This window comes from Doryrhamphus excisus, linkage group LG20 (assembly GCF_037039965.1).
Source record: "Doryrhamphus excisus strain RoL-2023G ecotype Guam linkage group LG20, RoL_Dexc_Guam_v1.1, whole genome shotgun sequence".
NCBI lineage: Eukaryota > Metazoa > Chordata > Actinopteri > Syngnathiformes > Syngnathidae > Doryrhamphus > Doryrhamphus excisus.
In genome coordinates, this window is record NC_136376.1 from 9,399,876 (window position 1) to 9,425,104 (window position 25,229).

The 25,229-nt window shown below is 43.3% G+C and overlaps 1 protein-coding gene across 2 annotated transcripts; it reads right to left on the reverse strand.

Moving 5' to 3' along the window:
* Positions 1 to 2,745: 2,745 nt before the first annotated feature.
* ism1 (isthmin 1) lies at positions 2,746 to 20,635 on the reverse strand. 2 transcript variants are annotated; one of them, XM_058059111.2, is made up of 6 exons: positions 19,972 to 20,635; positions 10,472 to 10,696; positions 8,323 to 8,587; positions 5,966 to 6,109; positions 4,904 to 4,993; positions 2,746 to 4,751 (listed from the first exon to the last, which is right to left on the reverse strand). In XM_058059111.2, the coding sequence occupies exons 1-6, from the start codon at positions 20,098 to 20,100 to the stop codon at positions 4,234 to 4,236; spliced, it is 1,371 nt and encodes a 456-aa protein (XP_057915094.2). In that variant the 5' UTR covers positions 20,101 to 20,635; the 3' UTR covers positions 2,746 to 4,233. The 2 variants fall into 2 exon arrangements, with proteins under 2 accessions (XP_057915094.2, XP_057915093.2); XM_058059110.2 differs by having other exon boundaries at positions 10,472 to 10,699.
* Positions 20,636 to 25,229: the final 4,594 nt, after the last annotated feature.

The following is a 25,229-nucleotide window of genomic DNA, read 5'->3' on the forward strand; positions in this document are numbered from 1 at the left end:
GAGACGCCGACCTTGTCACCGTCGTGTCTTACTTCATCACACAGTCAATTACACCGTGGCCAGAATTGACCCTCTGTAGTAAGCAGATGATGCTTTTGACTGAAGATCAGGTTTTTTTTTAAATTCATCACTCAATTCCATGAAACATTATGGCCACAGCATCTCCACCAGCAGTTGTCATCTCTACCTGGAAAACTGCAATGGAACGTTATTGACCGTATCTTACAACCAAGCATGACGTTTATTAACGACAGAACAAGTTTACAGGCGGGTCAGCCAACTCTGCATATTTGCTCCTACTCCCTTTAGCTTACATACAATCTTCTATGAAAGGAGGAAAATCTATATTTACTCCATGGGTATGGATCCAAGCCTGACTTGGATCCACATGATGGATATTTATCACGGTCGGGAACCAAACCACCACCATAACCGAGGGATAACTTTGTATCTCGTACTACATTTTCAAAAAATAACATTTTCTTAAAAGATACATCTGGTTAGGGACGCACCCTGACTAGATGCCTGAGCCACCTCCTCAAAGCGAAACATCAGCAGTTCTACTGAGTTTCTCCTGAATGACAGTGCTTCTCACCTTATCTCTAAGGGAGAGCCAGCCACCCTATGGAGAGAATGCATTTTGGCTGCTTGTCGGCATTGGAAGCGATCAGCGTTTCCTATTGATCGTCGCTACATAATGGTCTATGATGGTTTTTCAAGGTTGACTATGGCCTATTATTAGTCCAAAAATATTGAGAGATAAGTCGTATTCTGGTCACTAGACATCAATGTTATATTCATGAGGCATTACAGTACTTAAGATATGGCCATGGCATGTCCGACAGGATAGGGTGAAAAAAAAGTTCCCTCATTCCGTGTGGAAGTGGTTGGTTTTTGGATTCTTACTTGAAACATTTGAAACACTAAGTTTACAACAAATACATCGGAGTCTTAGCTAGTTAGCTTGGTGAGTCTGTGGCTTGCTATATGGTTAACAGTGGTAGCCGTCCTGCACATCAGTGTTGCGTAATATAGTGTAAACAAAGAATAATAGGAGTGCGAAGGTGACTATGGGTGTAATTTTATGTTGAGAGGGCTCTAATAATGGTTTAATTTTTTTTATTTATTTACTTATCACACATAGACAGTTTTCATAGACAATTTTAATCGTTTACAAGGAAACAGTTTGGTATAAATGGTACCCAGAGGCAGATCATGTCGAGTCTACTCTCTGTGCTCTTCATGGCCTCCACAGCCTGAGCTGTTTATTCAGCTGTTCCCACCTCCTTCCATCCCAGCCCTTGGCCCCACCCCTGTTGTGCTGCTCAGACAGAATGGGCGGAGGTGCTTCAAAAGGGGGAGGAACACTCAGCTCCTGATCTAAATCAGAGATTTCAGATTAAAACAGAAGACCTTTTAATTTGCTGTGGAATTGAGCCTCTGTGGTATTGCGGCTCACACGAGAAGGTGAACTTATTACTGAGTAGCAAGAACATTAAACGCATATTTTGCTCTAGTTAAACGGGCCGTAGAATAGTGCATGATAAAACCTCTAAAGTTGTTATCTGCGTCACTATCATAGATAGCTGTAAAACAGAATGTTTCACATTCGTTAGTGCCAACAATTATAGTGTGTATTCTTAATGAGCCCTTAACATTACACCACTAATACGGTGCTTTGCAGACTTTGAAATATACCAGAGAAATATCCTGAAAATAGTAATTGTATGCAACATAATACTTAACCATGTGTGCAGCTATTCAGATAAATATATTATTCTACACTTACTGGCCTAAAAACTATATTATTAGTATCATTCTCTTTAGCCCAGGGGTCGGCAACCTTTTGCATCAAAATAACATTTCGCCTCTTCCAGTGAAGAAAAATGGCCCCGAGCTGCAAATCTCCCAAGACACAGCTCATAAACTTGTAAAAGTTTTAATCTTATTTAAATTGACGGGTTGCCGACCCCTGCTCTAGACTAATCCACAGTGGACCCTCGTTTAGCGTCCACCACAGTTAGCGTGCTTTTCAGTTAATGTTAAAAATGTGTACCAACATTTTGCTTTGGTTTGCGTACATTTTCCGGTATTGCCATGGTATTATTGTTGCATTATTGTATTTTTAATCAAAACATCAGATTCTTAGTCTGCAAGCAGAATCAGCGACGTTGCTTACCTATGATGTCATCAGTGGTTGACTCACAAAAATGTCAAAAACGCAAAACACGTTTCTGTAGTTTACATGTTTGCCGCTCTCAATTTTCTCATGTTTGCCGCTTCTTATGCATTTTCTCTTATATATCTGAAATGTATTCATGCTCTTTGCTGTCATTTTAACGCCGTGTCTTTGGTCTGTGTAGCCTTCATGATGACAGGCTGGCAACAGTGCTCTTTAAAGTACATTATAGAAGCTTTTTGTGAGCATTTTTTGGTTATGTGATGCTCCCATGAATTAATTAAAAACATAATTTTGGTCCGTAAATAGTGGATACTCTTTAAAAGTAGTTTCAGGGTGTAGTGTATGCCTTGTCTCCCCCGAAGAAGCTAGATAGAGTGGATATTAATTAACTTTTTGCACTTCATTATGTCTCCCAAGCATAACAGGTTCTTCGGAATGGAAAATTCACCATGGAAGTGGCAATATTGGCAGCGGTTTTGGTCTTGGATAAAGATTGTATCCTTCAACATGTTAAATCTTCTGCTCCTATGAAAGCGACAGTAATAACAATGCGCTGTGGTCTAATTATTTTATTTGTTCTCCTGCTTCTTCTACTTCCTCCTCCCAATCAGCCACACACTGGCTGTCAGTACAGTAATAGCTGTCACAATATCGGTCAAAACTAACATTACGGTTCCCACAAAAATAGCATTTTTCAGGTATTTTTAATGTTGTGTCCAGTGAGCGTATTTTCTATATAAAGATGAACAGGTTAGAGCTTAATGGCCTGTGCAGCAGGTGGTCTGCTATGATAACGATCCAAGCTGCGTACTGTAATCTTAGCTTCAAACAATGTCGTAACTAAGGATGTGGAGGACAGGAGACTTAAAAGGAATGCTTTACATACAGTCGGATGATACGGAAGTTAAGAAGCTGGAGAGATTTACAGCTTCATTGCAGTTGCCGATGAATATGGGTGCCTGCATTTCGGATGCATACTGAAGAGTTGCGGAGGAACGAGCGTGCAGGGTTGCAGTGGCAACACGAGCCCTGCTGTCGGCCAGCTGTGGTGCACAGTTAACTGGAGGAATGAGGGCGCTATGAATGGCTTCCTCTGTGTGACAATGGCTGCAGCTGGTCAGAGGTCCTTACTATGTCCGAGCAGAACTGTGTGTGTGTGTGTGTATGCTGAAAAATTACATAGGAATGTAGGAGGATACTTTCCAAAGACAAATAAAATTCAAGAGGCTCTTTCAATCATCAGCCTTGAAAGAAATCCCATCAAAAGGAAGGACCACAGTGTTGCACTAGATTAAGCAGATGAATGCATTGTACAATGGTTTGATCCTATTGGCAAGGATGAGATGATACGGCCTTTTAACTGCAAAAAAATTGTTTTTCTCCTCGTTTTATTTACTCATTTTGCAGACCAGGTGCTGCATAGCCATTGACACAACAGAAAGTATTATAATTTTCAAAAAAACGTTTTATTCATAGACTTATAATCTCAAAAATATGTCCATTATAGCATTGCATTCACACACTCTATAATCATCCTAAACATTGATGGCATTGAACGCCCCCCAATTCAGACACAGCTACAACTCAAATAAATACTTTACAGAAAGACAATGCAGACTTTTTACATTGGAGGTCTGTTCACAAATTATAGACATTGTATGCATGCTAAATGTGAAATGCATGCTTAACATACTCATACGTTTACACGAGAACCCTGGATACTGCAAAACGACAAAATGGGGACAAAACCTCCCCTCGTTAAGTCAATACAATCCTGGAGGATCTCTAATTACCACAGAAATTTACCACAGCTGACATTTCGGTCTTATAATCATTTCCTTTTAAGAATAGAAACTCCCTTTATAGATGAAAGCATCATTTTTCTCAGAGGTATCTTTAAAAAAATTGGCACATTATTCAGTGCCTGGTAGAGAAGTTCTTGGTGGTCACTGTCCATGGTTCTCATGGATTTTAGGTTCTCCTGCTTCAGCGGGGATCAGTAAGTCTTGGGACTCTTGAATCCAAAATGGATCCATGAACATTTTGAAAGGCTAGAACTCCCTCGCTTCTTCAAACTGCTTGTAGTAGTCGTCTTCCTGAGGGTTGTCGCGGCACTTCTGTCCATTGTTAGGCGGCCTGGCCTGATTGTAGCGACTCCAGTCCCCCTTACATATGATCCAGGGCAAGATGTCAACTTTGTAGTGGAGGTCTGCTGAGAACTCTGTGCTGATGAGATTAGGCGTTCCGGACCCTTTGCCGCGTGTGATGAGCTTCATGCTATCGTCGTAGCAACAGTGCTGCGCGGCCAGTGTGGTGGACTCCAATGTCAGCATGGAGCGGATGCAGTATCGTGCTGTTGGCTTGTAGATCTCCAGCTTCTCTTTTGGTCCGCTGGCATCTTTCCAGCGGAAGCTCCTGCGCGAAGCGGCGTCGTGCACGTTGGCTGTGCTGTACGCCACCTCGGTTGGGTACGAGCAAGGGCAGCTTGGGAGATCACTGGCCACCTTGCTCATGTATTTCTTCAAGAAGTCGCTCTTGCAATTCATCCATCGCTCACAGCTGTCTGTGTCTGGAAGACATGGAGACACTTTAAAAATACCTCATCTTGTTTTAATATGGGAAGACAAATAGAAATATGGATAATACCACAGCTAGATGGATGAACTGTCTGTGACAGTATGGGAACATTCAGTGACTGATAGTGTGGCGTCGTGAACTTACCAACACCAAAGAGCTCAGTGGCATTGAAATCATCTGTTCCAGCAAGCAGGCTCACTTCTGTAGCTGCTGTCTTGAAGGCATCTTCGATACCTTTAAGACAGAGAGAGGTGGGGTCAATTATTTGGTGTCCTTTATGGAAGAGCTGTATTTTTTTAATCTATAGTTCTTAGTTGACAATAGGAACAGAATGAAATGATCAATAAGTATATTGTTCCAATCTTAATTATGTGGAACTGAATGTTGATTATTATTATTATTATTATTATTAATGTTGTTTTTTAAGCATTTCAGGCAAAATGGAGTGCTGTACTAAACACGAGTTCATACATGCCTTACAATACATATTCATTCATTCATTCATTTTCTACCGCTTTTCCTCACGAGGGTCGCAGGGGTGCTGGAGCCTACCCCAGCTGTTTTTGGGCGAGAGGCGGTGTACACCCTGGACTGGTCGCCAGCCAATCACAGGGCACATATAGACAAACAACCATTCACACTCACATTCATACCTATGGACAATTTGGAGTCGCTAATTAACCTAGCATGTTTTTGGAATGTGGGAGGAAACCGGAGTACCCTGAAAAAAAAAACCCACGCATGCACGGGGAGAACATGCAAACTCCACACAGAGATGGCCGAGGGTGGAATTGAACCCTGGTCTCCTAGCTGTGAGCTGCGCTAACCACTCGACCGCCGTGCCGCCAAACATATCAATCTATCAATTAACCAATTGTCAGAGAGGTAATAATTATGTTTAGTGTAGGTTATATAAAGGAACTTTTTTTTTATGAAGTCATTTATTTTTGCAATGCTATTAATGTACGGATCTTAATGAGATATGCAGGAGATCTCTGCACTGTAGTGCTATGTTGTGTATCTATTATTATAATTGTAGACTATATTGCCCCAAACTTAGAAGTAGTTATTATTATTAAGGTGAAATAATTAGACGTTAACCACAATATTAGAAACTGTTCAGTTTGACAGTGCAGTTCTTCATTGCATTTGTTATACAGCTTTTGTATTGTATATATGTACAGTGACTGTAAAGTGTTTATTTACCTGGGCAGCTTGGCATATCGCAGGTTCTGGATTCGGTGGCAGTACAAGCATAACCACAAGACCTGGTTCTCTTCTGGTTGCCGTTTCCACAGGTGACGCTGCACAGTGACCAGTTACTCCAGTCCCCCTCTCCGTCAATATAGTCTGAATCCGAGAGAAAGAGTCAACAATGATGTAGGCCATATGATGATAGTATGTAGGATAGCACAGGAGAGAGGAAGCACTTCTCTTTGACTTAGTCCTTCAAGCGGTTTACCAGACAAGACATTCTGTGTACAAATGGATTGTACGGGGTCACGTAGAATTGTTAAACAAATAACTCCAAGGCAATGAGAAGAGTGTTCAGTCAGTAAGTCAAGTAACAAGGACGGCTTTGGCAAATTTCACCAATGGTTCAAGACATTTTAGCGTGGAGCGGGATCTCTCTGTGATTCATCGGATTGAAAATGAGAAGTGAATTGGCAAGAAATCCTCTTTAAGTCCAATTATCGTTGAGCACATGGCGGTAATGGGCATACATGGAAACAGTTACACTCGGCTTTATGACTGCCGAAGTCCATCTGTAAAACCGCATGCAAACGCAGATCTCACTGACACACACATCTTGGAAGCAGTGCTCCATCAATGAGGAGAATTAATGTGGGCATGTCGGGATGGAAGTATTTCTGGCCAGAGTCCAAGCCCTCTCATACAGCCCCCCTCCCAGACCATCTGCCCCTTATTATGAAAAGATAGACACCAAAGCTCTTTCTCTTGCTCTTCCATAGGACATTGTAACCAAAAAAGCAAGTCAGACATAAATCTTTCCAATACCGACGTTGTTAAGAGGCGTATCAGTTTGTCTCTAGACACCCTTGAGCAAGGCACCAAAGCCCCTAATGCATGCACTGGTGAAAAGTGATCGGTAACTCAGAATACTCAGAAAGACTCCAAATTCATTCATTCATTTTCTAACGCTTATCTCCACGAGGGTCACAGGGGGTGCTGGAGCCTATCCCAGCTGTCTTCAGGCGAGAGGCGGGGTACACCCTGGACTGGTCGCCAGCCAATCACAGGGCACATATAGACAAACAACCATTCACACTCGTGAATTGTGTCACCTCGTGAGCTTGACACCATAGCGGAATCGGTCTCATAAAAGAGTGTTTCAAGCAAAGGCTGGAGCCTATCCCAGCTGTCTTTGGGCAAGTACACCCTGGACTGGTGGCCATCCAATCACAGGGCACATATAGACAAACAACCATTCACACTCACATTCATACCTATGGACAATTTGGAGTCACCAATTAACCTAGCATGTTTTTGGAATGTCGGAGGAAACCCATGCATGCACGGGGAGAACATGCAAACTCCACACAGAGATGGCCGAAGGTGGAATTGAACCCGGGTCTCCTAGCTGTGAGGCCTGCGCGCTAACCACACGACCGCCGTGCAGCCAAGACTCCAAATAAGAATAAGAATTAAATACGAGTAATTTCGACACCAGATTGTAGATTGTATGTACTTGGACATTGTACGTTGCACATGGCGAATATGTGGGGATAAACAAAACACAAAACAGATTGCTAGAAATCCTATATGATCATTAGATAAGTTAACACATCGATACTTTTGACATCAATTCTGCAGCTCTCAATTTCTGTCCCCATTCATCCCCATTGGTTTACAGTGTAGATAAACGTAATGCATTATAATGGATAAACCCGCACTGGCTGTCCATAGTTGTGATTACTGGATTCAAAACCAGTAGCAGACTGAAGCTGTTAGAAATGAAAAAGGATCAACAAAAGCTGACCACAGTGATAAACATTAGATACGAACATTGGTTTGACAGGAAAAGACTATAAAGTCGGCACTCCTAACCACTTTCGTAAAAGTGTGAGTGGATAAAATGTCATTTTTCCACAGCAGCCACATTCCTGTTCCACCACATTGGTTTGGGCATGCTACAACTCGGACTGCATGCATACTATATGACAGTGAGTGTAAATTCTTCCACAGCTGATTTATGTGCACGGTTTACTCTTGGAGAGTGTTGTGAAAGCAGCAAGGCAGACGAACGGTGCTTTTGGCCTCGTTCCTGCTGCTCAACTTTGATGTCGGGAGGCATCTAAATTGTGTCACCTAGCGAGCTTGACACCGTAGCGGAATCTGTCTCATAAAAGAGTGTTAAAAGGTTTCAAGCAAAGGCTGCCAAAGGCCCGTCTGGGGATAGCAACACTTGTTATAGTGACAGACTGAATCAGCAAATTTGTAAATTGCAGATTCGGCATCGAGCTGTGGCTAAATGTTGGACGTGCTAGGCCATCAATTCTACTGTAAATGCTGTGTGTCACCGACGCTGCTGTGCTTCTTACCGTATTCCATTTGGGGTTTCCCTCGCTCGCCTGTGCCTCCCCTCCGGTCCCAATCCACTGGCGGCCTGAGGAAGTTGCTGTCGTCACCGTTATCTCCGTAGGACCGATCGTGGTCCTGCGCTTGATGAGTGGTGGAGGACGATGTGGAGGAAGTACGTGGCCACCAGTTTCTCCAGTTGGTAGAAGCCCAGTTGGGTTTACTCTCCTTGCGGTGGCCTTTTTCTGGCTCGTGCGCTTCCAACCCATCCACAACCTCAATTGTTACCTTCCATAAAGACAAGACAGAGAGTTAAGAAGTTAATATTACAGGCTTGGAGTCATAGTGACTATTTTTGGGGAAGGTGAGAGAGGCTCAGGCTGGAAGAACTTTGCTAGGGACTTGAAGGCTTCTGATGGAGCGTAGAGAGGTCTCAAGGTGGTTGTAGAATGAAGGTTGGGACTTGGAAGGCACTGTAGAAATCCTCCCCCTGAGGACTCTAAGTGGGTTTCAAACAACAATACCTAATACAGACATCCGGGCTTATCTGCAGTACCTGTATGCCTACAAGTAAGCGGGTCTTATTACAGCACAGCTGCAAAAAAAGCACCCTTCCTTTCCCTCCCGGCCTTTTATACACTCAAGATTGTGTAAGAGGCTGGAGTACTGGACCAATCAGCTTTCGCCACTGCCCTTGCTTGAACTGCTTCTTTTATGGTGTTTTTGCTTTTGGCGCAGGGGCATCAAGGCATTTTTCATTTGCTTGTAGGGGCATCAAGGCATCTTTTCCTTTGCTTGTAGGGGCATCAAGGCATCTGGATCATTCTGCTTTTCCTTTGTTGCAAAGCAAGCTGTCATATGCGTACTTGATGTTTCCACCTTAACTGTCAGTTGTCACGTTAGTCCGTTTTTGCGTATTTGTGAGACCACATGTTTGTTTTAGCTAGCTATCTTTAGCTAGCAAAATTGAGCAAATACCTTCAGCACCAAACCTCAGATTGCCGTGGTCACCTTAGCTGATCTTTCCTATGATATCCCCCTTTAAGGACGTATTCACACTAGACCAGTCATACCATGCCTGCTCCTGGTCTACGTCCACACTGAGCATCTGTGCGTTGGCCTGTTTGTGCATGCCGTAGGTTCGATTTTTTGATTATTTTTGAATTGTTGGATTTTATTCTTATCCTGAAATATATATCAATCATATTTTGCCAGTATTGATCACAGTGTGCATGGAATAATGCCGTGCCCTGGCCTACCTCTTCCAATTGTACCAAAGGAGGGCAAACGTGATCAGGATTTGGTGTGAAGAGGGTCCAAGCACAGTACGATTGCCCTAATGTGAGTTCTTCTGGACCGAATGGGTCAACTGGATGTAAGGAGGTGACCCTTATTGGCACTATCCTCTCCGACCCCCCCCCCTCCCCTCTCTCTGTCTGTCTGTCCAAAGACATGTGCCTCCCAGATGAGGTAGGACCAGCACCCCTGCCCCTTAGCCAGTCTCCCACCTCTCTCTCCACCTAAACACAAAGTTCAAAGGGCTCCTCAGCCTCCTCCAGACCATGAAAGCCAGATGAATCCCAGGATCAAAGAACCTCTTCTCCTCCTCCCTCTTTTCTCCCACAGCCTCACGCCCTTGCTCAATCGGTGGCTCCTCTCTCTCTCCCCACATCTTGAGATGTTAATACACTTTGTTCGTCCTCGGATTTAGCGGTGATGATCTTAGAAATGGAGGGGGACCCCCTTGCTAGATTAAAACAGGAGAATGATTTAAACATAGCAGTGGTTACCCCGGCCATCTGCACCCTGGAGGAACTTAAGGATGAGAGCTCACCACAAATTTACATAAGCTGCCAGCTGTATTCCTGCATGTGGTTGAGCAGTGAGGCATTAGCTGGAAAGTGTCTGCTTTTCAGTTGTCATGATGACGGACACGAGACCTCAGAGGCTACCCATGAGACTCACGCCATCCCAGGAAATGGGATAAAGGGGGGAGGCAGAAGAAGACATTGAAGAAAAGGGGGTTAGTGATGTGCACCAAAGTATTCCCCATCATCCTGCTCACACTTCCTGTCCTGATTGCTTGAGTAGCCAAGTCTTACGAGTCGATGAAAGCATGAAAGCATGAAAGCATGAAAGCAGCAGTGCAGGTGCACAGTCACACATGATCACCTGTATGTTGGGATTCTGCCCATTGATATCAGCTTTGGAGAGATCGGGGAAATTGTGCAGGTCCAGTAGAAAAGCTCCGGGCCCATCCTTGTGGACGTTACTGGCAGTGCCTTGCACCCACGGGAGGGCAGCCGACCGGTGGGCAAACCGACGCTCTGGACCAGATCGCCAGGAGCCTTCCGAAGCCAGTTGGCCCGATGAGCTGCTTTTTGCATGGATGATGTTCTGCTGAAGGAGGGAAAAAAAAGAAAACAGGATTTTATTACTGGTTTGCGAAACCCCGATACAAGACATTTTTACTATCCGTTTAATGTCAGGTGTGAGTGAGGAAAAACAATCCCCCCAGTATGTGACTTGGCGTCTGCACGTCCCATGTTGACAAGATGCTCATGTGGTCGTTACCTCTGCCATAAATCTCTCTCAACTGCTTGAGCTCTGGATAGAAACAGCCAGAAATAGCAGTCTGCTTTTGCCAAAACATAATCTGCCTAAATCATCATCGTCTGTTGGATTGTGCAGTTATCCTGTTGATGCTTTAACAAAGAAATAAGAAATCCACATACAGTATTTATACATGCTGGCTCCAAAACCAACTGTTTGGAACTTATGGGTTATCATACCACTAAGTGTACATTCTGCAGACGACCAAAACCAAACATGCAAAATCATTATCTTAGTTTTCTTGTGTCGAAAGGAGCATTTGGTTTCTCTGACAAAAAAGTACAGTCCATTACATTTAAGCATATAATAATAAGCAAGTGAGCTCCAAGTGGTGAACTTGGCTTCACGGAGGGAATCCACTGTCTAAAACTGAACTGATCCATCCCCGATCCTCATGTTGCCAGGTGGATTTAGATCAGGATGGTCCAAAATAGGGACATTATTCCTTGGGAATAAGTTCTTTGTCAGGCAGGCATTGTTTTGCCCTGTTGAAAAACCCAGTTATTACCACACATACGAGGGCATTCAGTCATGAGGGATGCCCCCTCCAACATCTCCACATAGCCGGCTGCCATTTGACGCCCCTGCACAATCAGAGTCTCCATTGTTCCATTGAAGGAAAAAGCATCCCAGATTATGATGGCGCCCTGAGGTGGGATCTCTGTAATGCGAGTAATGTTGAAGTTATCTGGACCGTCATGGTTACATTATTTCTCATGAGAGAATAAACCTTCCCATGTTTGGGGTTTTTGTGCAAATTCTAAATGTGCAATTTTGAGAAAAAAAATTCTTAAAAACCTTTTGTTCGCAGATGCCATGTGATGTCGGACTACATGAAGGGGCTGGGTGAGATCAGAACCCACTGTGCCTTTTGAGATTTCAAATCAATCCACCTAAGCAGGTTGTGTGAAAATGGTCTATTTAAAGTTTTAAAAGTGTGACATTTATTAAGAGGTGGAACCTTGAAGGATCCACAAAGTGTAAATATAATATAAGTATTTATACATGCTGGTTTCCAAAACCAACTGTTTGGAACTTATGGGTTATCATTACTAAGTGTACATACTGCGGACGACCAAAACCAAACATGCAAAATCATTATCTTAGTTTTCTTGCGTCCAAAGGAGCATTTGGTTTCTCTGACAAAAAAGTACAGGGAAACAATCCCGTCTTAATTGGCCATACAGTTCTACAACATCCGCAATCATGGAGCAGTAGAAACTACCTACAAAGAAATTACCAATCATCATGTTTTCTTTGTCCATGCTCCATTTGTTCCACCCCACTGTTTTTTGTGGCCTGAGAACATAGCAGCAGTGTGCTGTACGGTTGCGGTGGTCAGTCACAGACAAAGTGTCAGCTCAGCCGCATTGTGGTCTCCATAATGGCCCCCGGTGGAGCCGTTTGTGTCCGACCAAGGTGCACTCTGGGCCAGTGTCGGCACTCCCGAATGGAGCTGCACAGCATGGATGGAAGGGTTATAAATGTAAGTTGAATTCAACCGCGAAGGGAACAGTGGCTGCACTGAAACGTTCAAGTCCATTAAAAGCCAGGCAAATAAAAGTAGTGATTTAAAATTATTTAAGATATTTCTTAGAGAGTAGGTGTAAATTCTCAGGATGATAAAAAGAAAAGGCATAATAATCGTTTTATCAATAAATTTCTGGCAACTGTATTGTAATACACACTCCAAAATATTTATTATAGACATTTACATTGATGTAAAAAGTAGTATTAAAATGTATACACTCCATATTAACTGCATCAACAGCAAGTACCAGAACAATTCATTCATTCATTCATTTTCTACCGCTTTTTCCTTACGAGGGTCGCGGGGGTGCTGGAGCCTATCCCAGCTGGGACTGGTCGCCAGCCAATCACAGGGCACATATAGACAAACAACCATTCACACTCACATTCATACCTATGGACAATTTGGAGTCACCAATTAACCTAGCATGTTTTTGGAATGTGGGAGGAAACCGGAGTACCCGGAGAAAACCCACGCATGCACGGGGAGAACATGCAAACTCCACACAGAGATGGCCGAGGGTGGAATTTAACCCTGGTCTTCTAGCTGTGAGGTCTGCGTGCTAACCACTTGACCGCCGTGCCACCAATTCAAATAAAATTTAAATAAATTGAACTTTTCTAACGTTTTTGGGAATACTAATAAGTCCTCTTCATGCTTTCTAAAACATGATCAGATTTTAGGCACAACAGCTGCGATTTTATCAAAATTATCGAAAACAAACCATTGCATCACGAAACCCAACAAGAGTGTTTGCCGGCGTTTTAATCCTCCATTATCCGGTGTAATCTGATCCAGACGGATGCCGTGTTGTGTCATATGCTGTGCAACACGTGGCGTACAGATGAGCTAATCCCAAGTCACATTTCGATGATCTCATGTCAAACTTGAAAGTATTCTGATCCATCCCATTGCAACAGACGTGCTTCTTCACAGTTTTAGCTCTCCATAATGCCATTTGATTTATTTACGTCAACTCGTCTGCAGGCAGTAAACTCGTTTCTTTGGACGGACCGCCAGTTGTAAAAACATAGTAGCGACAATAAAACAAAAACTATATCTCATTTATAATCTAAAGATACACCAGACTGACAGTGTCAACATTCACATTCATATCATAAGTCATGCATTCAATATTACTTTCCTGTACAGTCAATGCATCTTCTACCTTCACTCTTCATGCTTCCATTTCAACGTTTAATGTTGCATTTTATTTGCATTTTTGCCAATCTTATAGAGAGAATGTTATTTCGATTATCCTGTTGGTTTTTTTATGAGTACCTGCACGTATATGTACTTTTCATGCTTGTAAAGAAGGTTGTAGAAGGTTTAATAGTGAGCCTATAAACGTGAAATATTCCCAAAACGTCAGAAAAAAAATATCTGAAGAGGAGTTTCCTCACGTCATTAATTGTGTCTTCCATGCACGTTGTCTCAGATTAAGTACTTAAAGTGATAGCAGGCAGTATTATTCTTCATTAAAAATAGTTGTAAATAAAGGTTACAATAATAAAATGTAGTATCTTTAACCTACAAATTTTATATACAGTAATCCCTCATTTATTGCGGTTAAGTGGTTCCAGACCCGACAGTGATAAGTGAAGGATTCCATGTTAATAAACAATATTTTCATAGTTACAGTAAGTGCATAGAAAACCTGTTTATTTTTTTACCATTATTAGAGCCATCTAGACATTAAATAACACCCCTATAGTCAACTCATATATATAGTAGATATAATCAAAGAAAATAAGCCATTTAGGAAATAAATAAGACCCTAAATAAATAAAACTGTATGGAATGAGGGACAACTGTTCAGTGCATTGTTGTGCTTAAATTAAATTAAATTATTTTCTGCCAAATTATGTTGTGAAAAAATATATGGGGGGGGAATGAGTCACGGGAATGGAATGAGACCTCCGTTGTATAACCTCCATCATTTCCTGATAGTGTCAAAGTGAGCACCTCCGTTTTTTCCATATAAACCTCAGTGGAAAAAAACTAACATGCTGTTTTCTCATTTGCCTCTAATATAGTCCAGAGTAGGAAGCATATTAAAAATGGTTAAAAAAAAAAGAAAAGTCAGGCTCCGCTCCACTTGCCATCGATGCTGTGCAACTTTCAATGAGCTGTGTGCTTTAATTTGGAGATCAAAAGTGACACACCATCCTTCAGTTCATCTGGGCCCCCCAGGATGTCACCCCCTACTCCTAAAGGCCTTGAATGAACACAAGCACACACAAGCCGCCCTCCTCACACACCCACACACACACCCTTACCCTCGCTCCTGTTCTTTTCCCGCTTCCCCTTTTTTCACTTTGTGAGGGCTGCTTAAAGGGGCATGACTCCATTTTCAATTGGGAACAACTCGGGGGTCCTTCCCCCCCTCCCAGGAGGCTGGCAGGAAATGAAGGCAGTTGCACAAAGTACCAGATGCTTCTCAGCCGTGCACTCACGTAGGCGGAAGACGGAATGATCCTGCCCTGTCACACGTGTCGTACTTTATTTACTGACTGTATGCACTTGCATTGTAAATTGACATTAACCTAAACATTAATAACCTATTTCTACTCTGATTTTACATTTAAGTAATATTGTTTTTTTATATACAATACGCAAGTGAGCTCCAAGTGGTGAACTTGGCTTCACGGAGGGAATCCACTGTCTAAAACTGTTTGAACTGATCCATCCCCGATCCTCATGTTGCCAGGCGGATTTAGATCAGGATGGTCCAAAATAGGGACATTATTCCTTGGGAATAAGTTCTTTGTCGGGCAGGCATTGTTTTGTCCTGTTGTCCTTCCGTCATGAGGGATGCACCCTGCAACATCTCCACATAGCCGTCTGCCATTTGACGCCCCTGCACAACCAGAGTCTCTATTTTTCCATTGAAGGAAAAAGCACCCCAGATCATGATGGCGGCCTGAGGTGGGATCTCTGTAATGCGAGTAATGTTGAAGTTATCTGGACCATCATGGTTACATTATTTATCATGAGAGAATAAACCTTCCCATGTTTGGGGTTTTTGTGCAAATTCTAAACAGGCAATTTTGAAAAAAAAAAAAAAATTCTTAAAAACACTTCGTTCGCAGATGCCATGTGATGGTTATCGGACTAGACTCAGAACCAGTAACAAACTTGATCCTACGGCTCACTTGACTTTTTTGTTCCATAGCCTTCAGGGTCTTTTAAGAGGTTTAAAATGACTATAATATAATGACTGTAATACTGCGTCCAAACCTCAGCAGCGATGTTGCGCTGAGAGAGGCCTTGCTTATGTAGCCCAACAATCCGACCGCAGTCAAAGAACAAAAGCTTTTTTGCCTTTGCCATCAAGAGATCATGTCAATGAATACCTGAAAGAAATAACATTGGATACACAATTTTGCTGAGATTTTGTCTTTTAAAGGCTGTGGCCTTAAACTTTTAATCGACTTTTTTTTTGTCTCACTGACACTTCTTGTTGGATTTTGAAGCTCAACTTAGAACTGTCACATTCGGGCTTGCGAGCTTTGCAGTACGACCCCAGGATGCAGAGAGCAGGACAATAAAATGCAGGTAAAAGGAATTTAATGGCACTTGAGCTATGCAGACAGCAGCTACCAGGCAAAAGGCAAACCAAACACCATGAAGCCACAAACAAAAGAGCACACACCTGAACTAAATAGGGAGTGTCAAATTAGAGACAGGTGTGTGAAATGAGTCTGAGAGAAAACGGAAGGCAACGAGAAAGGAAGTAGTTACAAAAATAAGTTACAAAAGAAGGAAACTAAAGGAACTGTCAAGAGAGGGTAACGCCCACATCGTGACAAGAATGTGCTTAAAATTCAACAGTGCAATTTTTCAACTGGTCTTAAAATTTTGATCGGCTATGTATTTGGCAGTGTTTGAACAATATTACAACCTGAATGCTTCCACTCTATTTTGCTTCAATTGCTTCAAGATGCAAATAATCAACTACCAATTTCACACAACCATTCATTCATTCATTCATATATGAATATAGACAAACAACCATTCACACTCACATTCATACCTATGGACAATTTGGAGTCGTCAATTAACCTAGCATGTTTTTGGAATGTGGGAGGAAACGGGTACAGGGAGAACATGCAAATTCCACACAGAGATGGACGAGGGTGGAATTGAACTTGGGTCTCTGAGCTGTGAGGCCTGTGCGTAGCCCTTCACACATCCATTCATTCATTCATTCATTTTCTACCGCTTTTTTCTCACGAGGGTCGCGGCGGGTGCTGGAGCCTATCCCAGCTGTCTTCGGGCGAGAGGCGGGGTACACCCTGGACTGATCGCCAGCCAATCACAGGGCACATATAGACAAACAACCATTCACACTCACATTCATACCTATGGACAATTTGGAGTCACCAATTAACCTAGCATGTTTTTGGAATGTGGGAGGAAACCGGAGTACCCGGAGAAAACCCACGCATGCACGCATGCAAACTCCACACAGAGATGGCCGAGAGTGGAATTGAACCCTGGTCTCCTAGCTGCGAGCTAACCACTCGACCGCCGTGCCGCCCTTCACCCAACCAATCAATTCTTAAACAATGAATGGTACATTGTGGTCAAACTGACAAATAATTATACTCTAAAGAAACAAACAAAACCTGGTGGTTCTAGCAGAGCTTAAACAACAAAGACTTGTTCAGTGTTTACATACTCGACCTATTGCACCTCACTGTACAGGTGCAGGCATCTACATCCTGTCCTGAGTGTTTCTTTGAATGCCATTTTAAATCTGACACCTTGGAATGACAATGCGCCTCCTGGCCCGTGACAAGACTGACTAAAAGATGACATCACCACTATCAATGGTGGACTACCGGAGCATGTCCACACACACACACCCACACACACCCCCACAGTGGAGCATCCAAAATATACACTCTTACCACAGCCCAAAATGTGGATGTCAGTGTGGCCCAACAAAAACATGCTGGGATTTGAGTGGTTTGTGTTTTATATTTGTACATTTGAGAGGTGGGGGGGGGGTTGACTCCGTCCTGGTCCTCACCCTGCCTGCCCAAACAGTTGGCCGTGTGTCAAATATTCCTCACATTCTTGGAATATTTCATCAGCTTTGCGTGTCTTCACGTCCAGCTGAACACAGACCCGCAGTGATGGCACTGAGAGCATAAGGAGCGCTTCTAAAAGCATCCTTTAGTTAGAGGAAACATTCTTTCAATTTAAATTCCCTTCAATGCTAATAAAGCATTTATGGAAGGGTCACCATTCCGTTGGGCATAAATACCCATTCATCTTTGGGACATGAAGGAAATAAGTCACTTGTAGGCTAAATATACATCAACAAGCAGCTGGAGGATGCTTAACACTCTCTAAAAAGCCTGTTGATCCCAGACCTGTCTTAACCTATGGGTCACAAATGGAGAGGTTCTGCGGATTTTAAAATAGGTAGTTTAAGTATTAAAGGGGAGAGAAATGTGAAATTTGGTGTGGGTATGTTTTAAACAAAAATCTCAAAAATAGAATGACAGCAGGGGTTCTTTTTCATCCCTCAAGATATAACCCGATATGGATAATTCCTTTTGTGTTTCCATTGACAAAATTGCCAGTGCGAACACTAAGAGCTAAGAGCTACAAGTACATTCAAAGGCTGTACAAAAAGTGGGAAAAAGCAGTACCTTTGGGGGTAACACCACCTGATGCTCTTATAATCTGAAATCCAGGTGGTGTGAAAACATGAATTTGTCAATTTTTTAATGTTTTTTTTTGCTCTAATTAACATAAGTACAAAATTACCAAATAGAAAAAACATTAGGGCGGCACGGTGGTCTAGTGGTTAGCGCACAGACCTCACAGCTAGGAGACCAGGGTTCAATTCCAAATTGTCCATAGGTATGAATGTGAGTGTGAATGGTTGTTTGTCTATATGTGCCCTGTGATTGGCTGGCCACCAGTCCAGGGTGTACCCTGCCTCTCACTCAAAGACAGCTGGGATAGGCTCCAGCACCCCCCGTGACCCTCGTTAGGAAAAGCGGTAGAAAATGAATGAATGAAAAAACATTACAAATTTCTGTATTGTGTACTATAATAAGGAATGCTACGATCAGGGATTTATGAAGTCTTTTTTTTTTCTACCACTACTGATGTCAATGCGATCTGGAGTGTGACCAATCACAGCAGAGTGGGTGTACTTAGAGAAGGGACTGGGGTGGAGTAAATTAACTCTTTGGGTCAGAAGCAGGAAGTCCATGGAAACACTGCATAAAAGAGGTGCAGAATCTAGAAGATCTAGAAACATTTCCGGCGGGTTATTGTGTGTACTTGCTCTATCAGAGTCCACGTCTCAATGCAAAACACAGAACATGAGCATAATAGGTTCCTTTTAATGCAGTTTACTGCTTTAATTCTCACATCTTTGTGAGTACCAGCTTCGTATCTGTGCATCCTGGTAACATGGAATGATCCACTGCATCAGAAGGGAGGGGCGGGGGTCAAACAAGATGACACATTTTGATGTAGTTTTCAGTATGCGAGTTAAGACCAAAACTGTAGTATAGGTATATTCTTGAAATTGAAGAAAAAAAATCACTCCGTTTTCATGAGATGTTTTTTTTTTTTTGGGGGGGGGGGGGGGGGGGGGGCTGGAAATTGCCTGTGTTTAGGTAGCTTCGCCCCTGCGTTCGACTGATGCTACACCATGCACCCATGAGATATTTTTCATAGTATTTTTCATTTTATATCACTCCCACAAATGGCAGGTGAGTTCGACATAGCTTTGGCACGCCTGAGCAGTTTGAAGTGGGGGGGGGGACATTTCTCCAAGACATTAGAGTAGGACGGGACGCTGCACGCAGGTATCGCGAAAGGCTGCAACAGTACTAGCCAGTACTAGTACTCGGTTTTTGTCATCGATCGATCAGAGCATCCCTAGCAATACTACAATACAATACTTCTATTATTTTATAGAATCATTTTTTTTTAGAAATTTTTAATACATTTTCCTTATGAATCAGAGAAATAATCATAATATGATTATTATTGTGGTTCTACCAATGCACTATACCTGATTTTATTTTTTTTTTTAAATAACAGTTATTGCTTTGCAAATATTAATATAAAATATTCACCTTTTTATCATGTTCTTGTAAGTAGGAGTGCAAAAATCATCATAAATATGGTAGAATAAAGAGGAAAAAATGGTGAAAAGTAAAGTACACTGGTTTGTGGCTGCATGTGCTGCAGGTTGGAGGTCAAAGGTGGTCCGGGGGGGTACATTTTAGGGGTACGGAGCTGCCCCCTCCATGTCATCACTTAGAATGACAGTGATGTGAGCATGATGACAGAGAAGCGCCTGTAAGAAAAATTTGACCCCCCCATAGGACAACAACAGCGGGTGTGTCAGCATTTGGGGTGGAGAGGGGTTGACCTTTAACCCCCCCTTTCCCGGGGGACACCCTCAGGAGACCCTCGCTTCCGCGCTTGTGTCAACACACTCATATTATTTGACCAGGCCCACCCGATAAGACAGAAGGGGACTCACCTCGCTGTGATCATCCACACTCAGGCTGACGTTGGCGGGCGGCAGCGGGCTGCTCCTGAGCACCGTGATGTGCAAAGTCAGAAGGAGAAGTCCCAGGAGGAGCAGCAGCTCGGCCGCCAGCCGCACCATCCTCCTGACGCGGCCGCCCTTTGGGGCAGCCTGAGAGGCCGCTGAAGCTCCGCCTCCGCCCGGTGCAGAGGCTCCGATCTCCGGATCCGCCGGGGACGAGGAGCCGCAACACCACTTCGGAGCCACTTCGGGGATCAGAATTACAAAAAGAGAGTGGAAACGGATTGACGCAGTCCACTAAATAGTCCAAGTAAATATAATAATAAAGCGCTAACTGTTTACACTTTGATATTAGCGCACGTGCGGAGCTGATTGGTCCGAGTCCGCTTTTACCAGAACCTCCCGAACTTCACACTTGTTGCCTCCTCATGTCCACAACCTTTCCGCTTTTGTCCACATTGACGCGCCATGTGCTGGCTTGGTCCACCAAAGACGTTTGGATCAGAACCACATGAAGTTCTAAGATGTTTATGACCCTCTGGAAGTCCTGGCTTGCTGTGTTTCAAAATACATCCATAATGGTGCTGGCTGAGGAAGAGGAGGGTCGTGTTGGAGGTGTCCTACAAGCGGAAATGGGGTGAGCGCACATCAAAGTGGCATGGCACGTTTTGGACTGAAGTTTCTCTTGAGTCACCTTTATAGTCTACACCCCCCCCCCCTCCACACACACACATACACACTTCCTCCACCCCCTCCCTGTGGGTGCCCTCCCCCTGTTAACTCTTTCATCCCACTTGGCCATACTGCAGGACGTTAAACACCTCATGTTAAACAAACCTGATTTTTATGACAACAAATGTCAATAAAAGTTAGATGGAGCCCCCGCCCCCCTCCCACGGGAATCCTATTACACTCCAGAGAAGTAAAATGTAAAAAAAATAATACATTACTAGGCCTCTACAGACATTAAAAACACACAAAATAGTTTAATTTTATTAATTTGAAATAGGGCGGCACAGCGTTAGAGTGGTTAGCGCGCAGACCTCACAGCTAGGAGACCAGGGTTCAATTCCATACTCGGCCATCTCTGTGTGGGGTTTGCATGTTCTCCCCGTGCATGCGTGGGTTTTCTCCGGGTACTCCGGTTTCCTCCCACATTCCAAAAACATGCTAGGTTAATTGGTGACTCCAAATTGTCCATAGGTATGAATGTGAGTGTGAATGGTTGTTTGTCTATATGTGCCCTGTGATTGGCTGGCGACCAGTTCAGGATGTACCCCGCCTCTCGCCCGAAGACAGCTGGGATAGGCTCCAGCACCCCCGCGACACTTGTGAGGAAAAAGCGGTAGAAAATGAATGAATGAATGAATAATTTGAAATAGGGCGGCATGGCGGTCAAGTGGTTAGCGCACAGACCTCACAGCTAGGAGACCAGGGTTCAATTCCACTCTCGGCCATCTCTGTGTGGAGTTTGCATATTCTCCCTGTGCATGCGTGGGTTTTCTCCGGGTACTCCGGTTTCCTCCCACATTCCAAAAACATGCTAGGTTAATTGGCGACTCCAAATTGTCCATAGGTATGAATGTGAGTGTGAATGGTTGTTTGTCTATATGTGCCCTGTGATTGGCTGGCGACCAGTCCGGGGTGACCTGTACCCCGCCTCTTGCCCGAAGACAGCTGGGATAGGTTCCAGCACCCCCCACGACCTTTGTGAGGAAAAAGCGGTAGAAAATGAATGAATGAATAATTTGAAATAATTTTCCACAGGCTTCTTACACTGCATATTAATACTTGACAATATCAATAACGCCGTGGCATGATGACATCTTCCTCAAGCAACCCGGGGTGACCTTGTTGGTTTGTGGAGGCGCCGTCATTGTGCAGAAGAAGACACCCGCTGTGGCCTCACAGGAGGTCCGGGCGCTCCCACAGCACAAGGCTTGTGTCTCACTGGGGATGCCATGACGCTTCACTTCAGCAAGACAAATGGCGAGAAACGTGATTAAGCCTTTCAGAGCCTTTTTTTTTTATTGTCCTCTTCAAAGGACGGACCCCTGTGTCAAATTGTGCACCATGCAGGGATTCTCCCACTCAGGCACATGTGACACTTCCACGGGAAGGTTGATGGATCTAATAGAATTTGCCATCTTTGAAGTTAATTCATTTGCATTGAGGGAGGCCACAATGGACGATGGTTCACTATATAATATGGTCTTTGTGTGTTTTATAAACCAACCTCTTATTGCTATATTACTGAGGCCAACTCCCAAATGTATATAGTTAAGCCGACTTGTCAAGTTTCGCCCTGATTGCCAGGAATTAATGTGAGATGCATGATAAGAATCCACAGCTAATATTAGATTCACTCGCAGGCCACAACCCAAACCACATGGCACTCAGTCGTCTGCAATCTTCCACCATGCAAGCCCGAATTATTTGAAACAGGATCTTAATTGTACAAGTTTAATGTTACACTCGTCCTGAATGTGACTGAATTTGAGGTATTCATCTCAAAATTTGTGCTTAATCCAATGCAGGAACAGAAAAATGTGCATTAAAAAATTGCATCACATCACAATATGTAGCTGTAATATTTTTAATTCCTTGTACAGACACCATTTTCCCCTACTGATCTGCCAAATAAAGTGCTGGTGTGGCCCCCTTTGCATGATTCTTCTTCCTGGCCCCCCTGCTGGCCCGCCCTCCTACTGTTCTGCTATCACATCTTCATATAATTTTTTTGTAAATTGTTTTGTGTTGTTCTGTTGATTTCTATAATGCAAGGTTGCAGCTATCATTAATTACTGGCGAGATGAACATTCATTCATTTTCTACTGCTTATCCTCACAAGGGTCGTGGGGGTGCTGGAGTCTATCCCAGCTGTCTTCAACCAAGAGGCGGGGTACACCCTGGACTGGTGGCCAGCCAATCACTGGGCACATATAGACAAACAACCATTCACACTCACATTCATACCTATGGACAATTTGGAGTCACGAAATCTTCTTCGAAATTTTTGTCGTTCACGAAGAAAACCCACGCATGCACGGGGAGAATATACAAACTCTTAGCTGTGAGGCCTGTGCGCTAACCACTCGACCGCCGTGCAGCCTGCGAGATGAACAATTCTGTTAATTATGTGACACATCAAGGTCAGTCCATGCTCAGATTGGGGCCACGGTTGGCAGATGTTCAATTACAATACATGTAAAGCAGAGGTATCAAACATATGACCGCTATGTGGCTTGATCTGAAAAATTTAGTAAAGTTGATCAAATGTAGAATTACTCAATTTTCTGCTTGGACATCAACAAATAGTAAGAAGCTGTTCAGCTCTTGATGGAAAAAACACATGTTGCTGATGCTGGGAACACCAACATAAATTGGATTGCAAGGTGTACCTAAAACACTTAATGTGCGCTCCCAATAATGCCTCATATACTGCCTCTTCCATTTTACTGTATTATGAGTTCACAGTCTGATTAGCTTCTACATGCCCTGTTCTCACCCTATTGAGGATAAGCGGCATAGAAAACAGATGGATGGATGCCATGTTCTTGCGATACAGCTTTTCTCCAAATGAGCCGTCACATCTGATGCCGCTACTTACAACCGCTTTGGGCAAATACATGCTCACAATTTGGCAGCTGTTGTCAGAGTTTGACTTATCGACTGATGCTTGCATTTATAATGAGCAGATAGATAAGTCTTACGTTATTTGTTACCCTCGGCCTACTTCACTGTACTTTCCTGCACCAGTCTTCTGTTGCAGTCTTATGTAGGCCAGACACAGCAGCGCTATCTGAACCATGTAAATCTCCCCTTTTGTCTGCTTCGCTTCAAAAATCACTTGCTACAATTGAAAGATCTCGCTCCAAATGGAAAACAGAGAGCAGCGAGGAACGCTTTGGCTGCTTTGGACACAGTGATGGACATCAAAGCATGGCAGAGGATCCCCCTTTCAGAATAGAAGCTACATGCCATTCCAATAAGTGCAGCTTATTTGGATGTGCAGTTCAAACGATGGCTGCTGGGCCTTGCCACTCCATGTCTGGCTGGACAGATGTTTCCAATGCCACTCAAGACCATTTGCCACTTGGACCATACCTGAGGGCAGTGTGGTTGCACACATAATTAACCTAAACTTGGAGTCAGCGTGTGTTAATGCAGTCATAGGACAATGTACAGTTAGGTCCAGGAGCATTTGGACAATGACAGATTGTTTATGTTTCTACACAAAATGGCAATTTTTGTTGTTGTGTCAGAGCTTTTCTTTATGTCACTTACAAAACCGAGTGATATGGAGAGATGCACTGACTGAACTGCTTTAAAAAGTGTCTCAAAACAACAGAGAAGAAGTGATGATTAGTTTAAAGGGTAACTATTATGCTCATTTTTCGACCCTTTGTATAGACTTATGGACTCCTAAAGAGCGGCTACACACAATAACCCTAAATTTTTGCAGAATCAAAGTTCATCCAGTTGTATTTCATTGGATTTGTGCTTTCCGCCAAAACGGTCTGTTGTAATTTATTCCACACACAACCCACCTCCGGACACGCCCATTCCGCTGTGATTGGTCACACACCCAAAGCGCTTTCTAGCTACAAACGAACTAATTGAAAAGTGCTTTTAATAATACTGGCTAACTCAAAGAGTCCGGACTGCTGGTACTCCTCCAAACTTGCTAGCTTGAGGAGCACTCATTGTCGGACACACTTTGTCATAGGTACCGCTGGTGCTGTGGAGCACCTCAAACCTCCGTGGACCCACAACATTAATGCACCTTTCCCGGTGAAAGCGCGCTGCCTCTGGCTTCAGCAATAGTCTGACGCATATTTCACGTTCATGTTCACAAAAACAGTTCCGTGTGAAATGGCGTTGACGGATGAAAATATTTTTCTCTTGCTCCAATAACTGCCTGAGCTTGCCTCGTAAACAGAGAAGCCGAGCTTACAGCCACGCCTATAAGAAAGCCTGCTCCTCTGTGACATCACAAAAGAACAGTTTTGCAAAGCCTTCTGAAACCGAGCATTTTGAGCTATTTTAAACTACTTTAGTAGTTATATCAACACTCATGAGCATGAGTGAGAGTGTTCCTTTATGTCTAAAATGGCTTATTTTCTGTTATTATACCTACCATATTGGGTATAATGAGTGTAAAGATGACTATAGGGGTGTTATTTTATGTCTAGAGGGCTTTAATAATGTGAAAAGTCCTATTTTGAAGGTCTAAACAGTTTTTTATA

Excerpts from the sequence above, each read along its gene's own strand:
- ism1 (XM_058059110.2), bottom strand. The coding sequence starts at position 20,100 with ATGGTGCGGCTGGCGGCCGAGCTGCTGCTCCTCCTGGGACTTCTCCTT. Across the intron at positions 10,700-19,971 it reads GTGTGGATGATCACAGCGAG|CAGAACATCATCCATGCAAA; the intron begins GTGAGTCCCCTT and ends TCCCTCCTTCAG. Across the intron at positions 8,588-10,471 it reads GGCAGAATCCCAACATACAG|GTAACAATTGAGGTTGTGGA; the intron begins GTGATCATGTGT and ends TCTTTATGGAAG.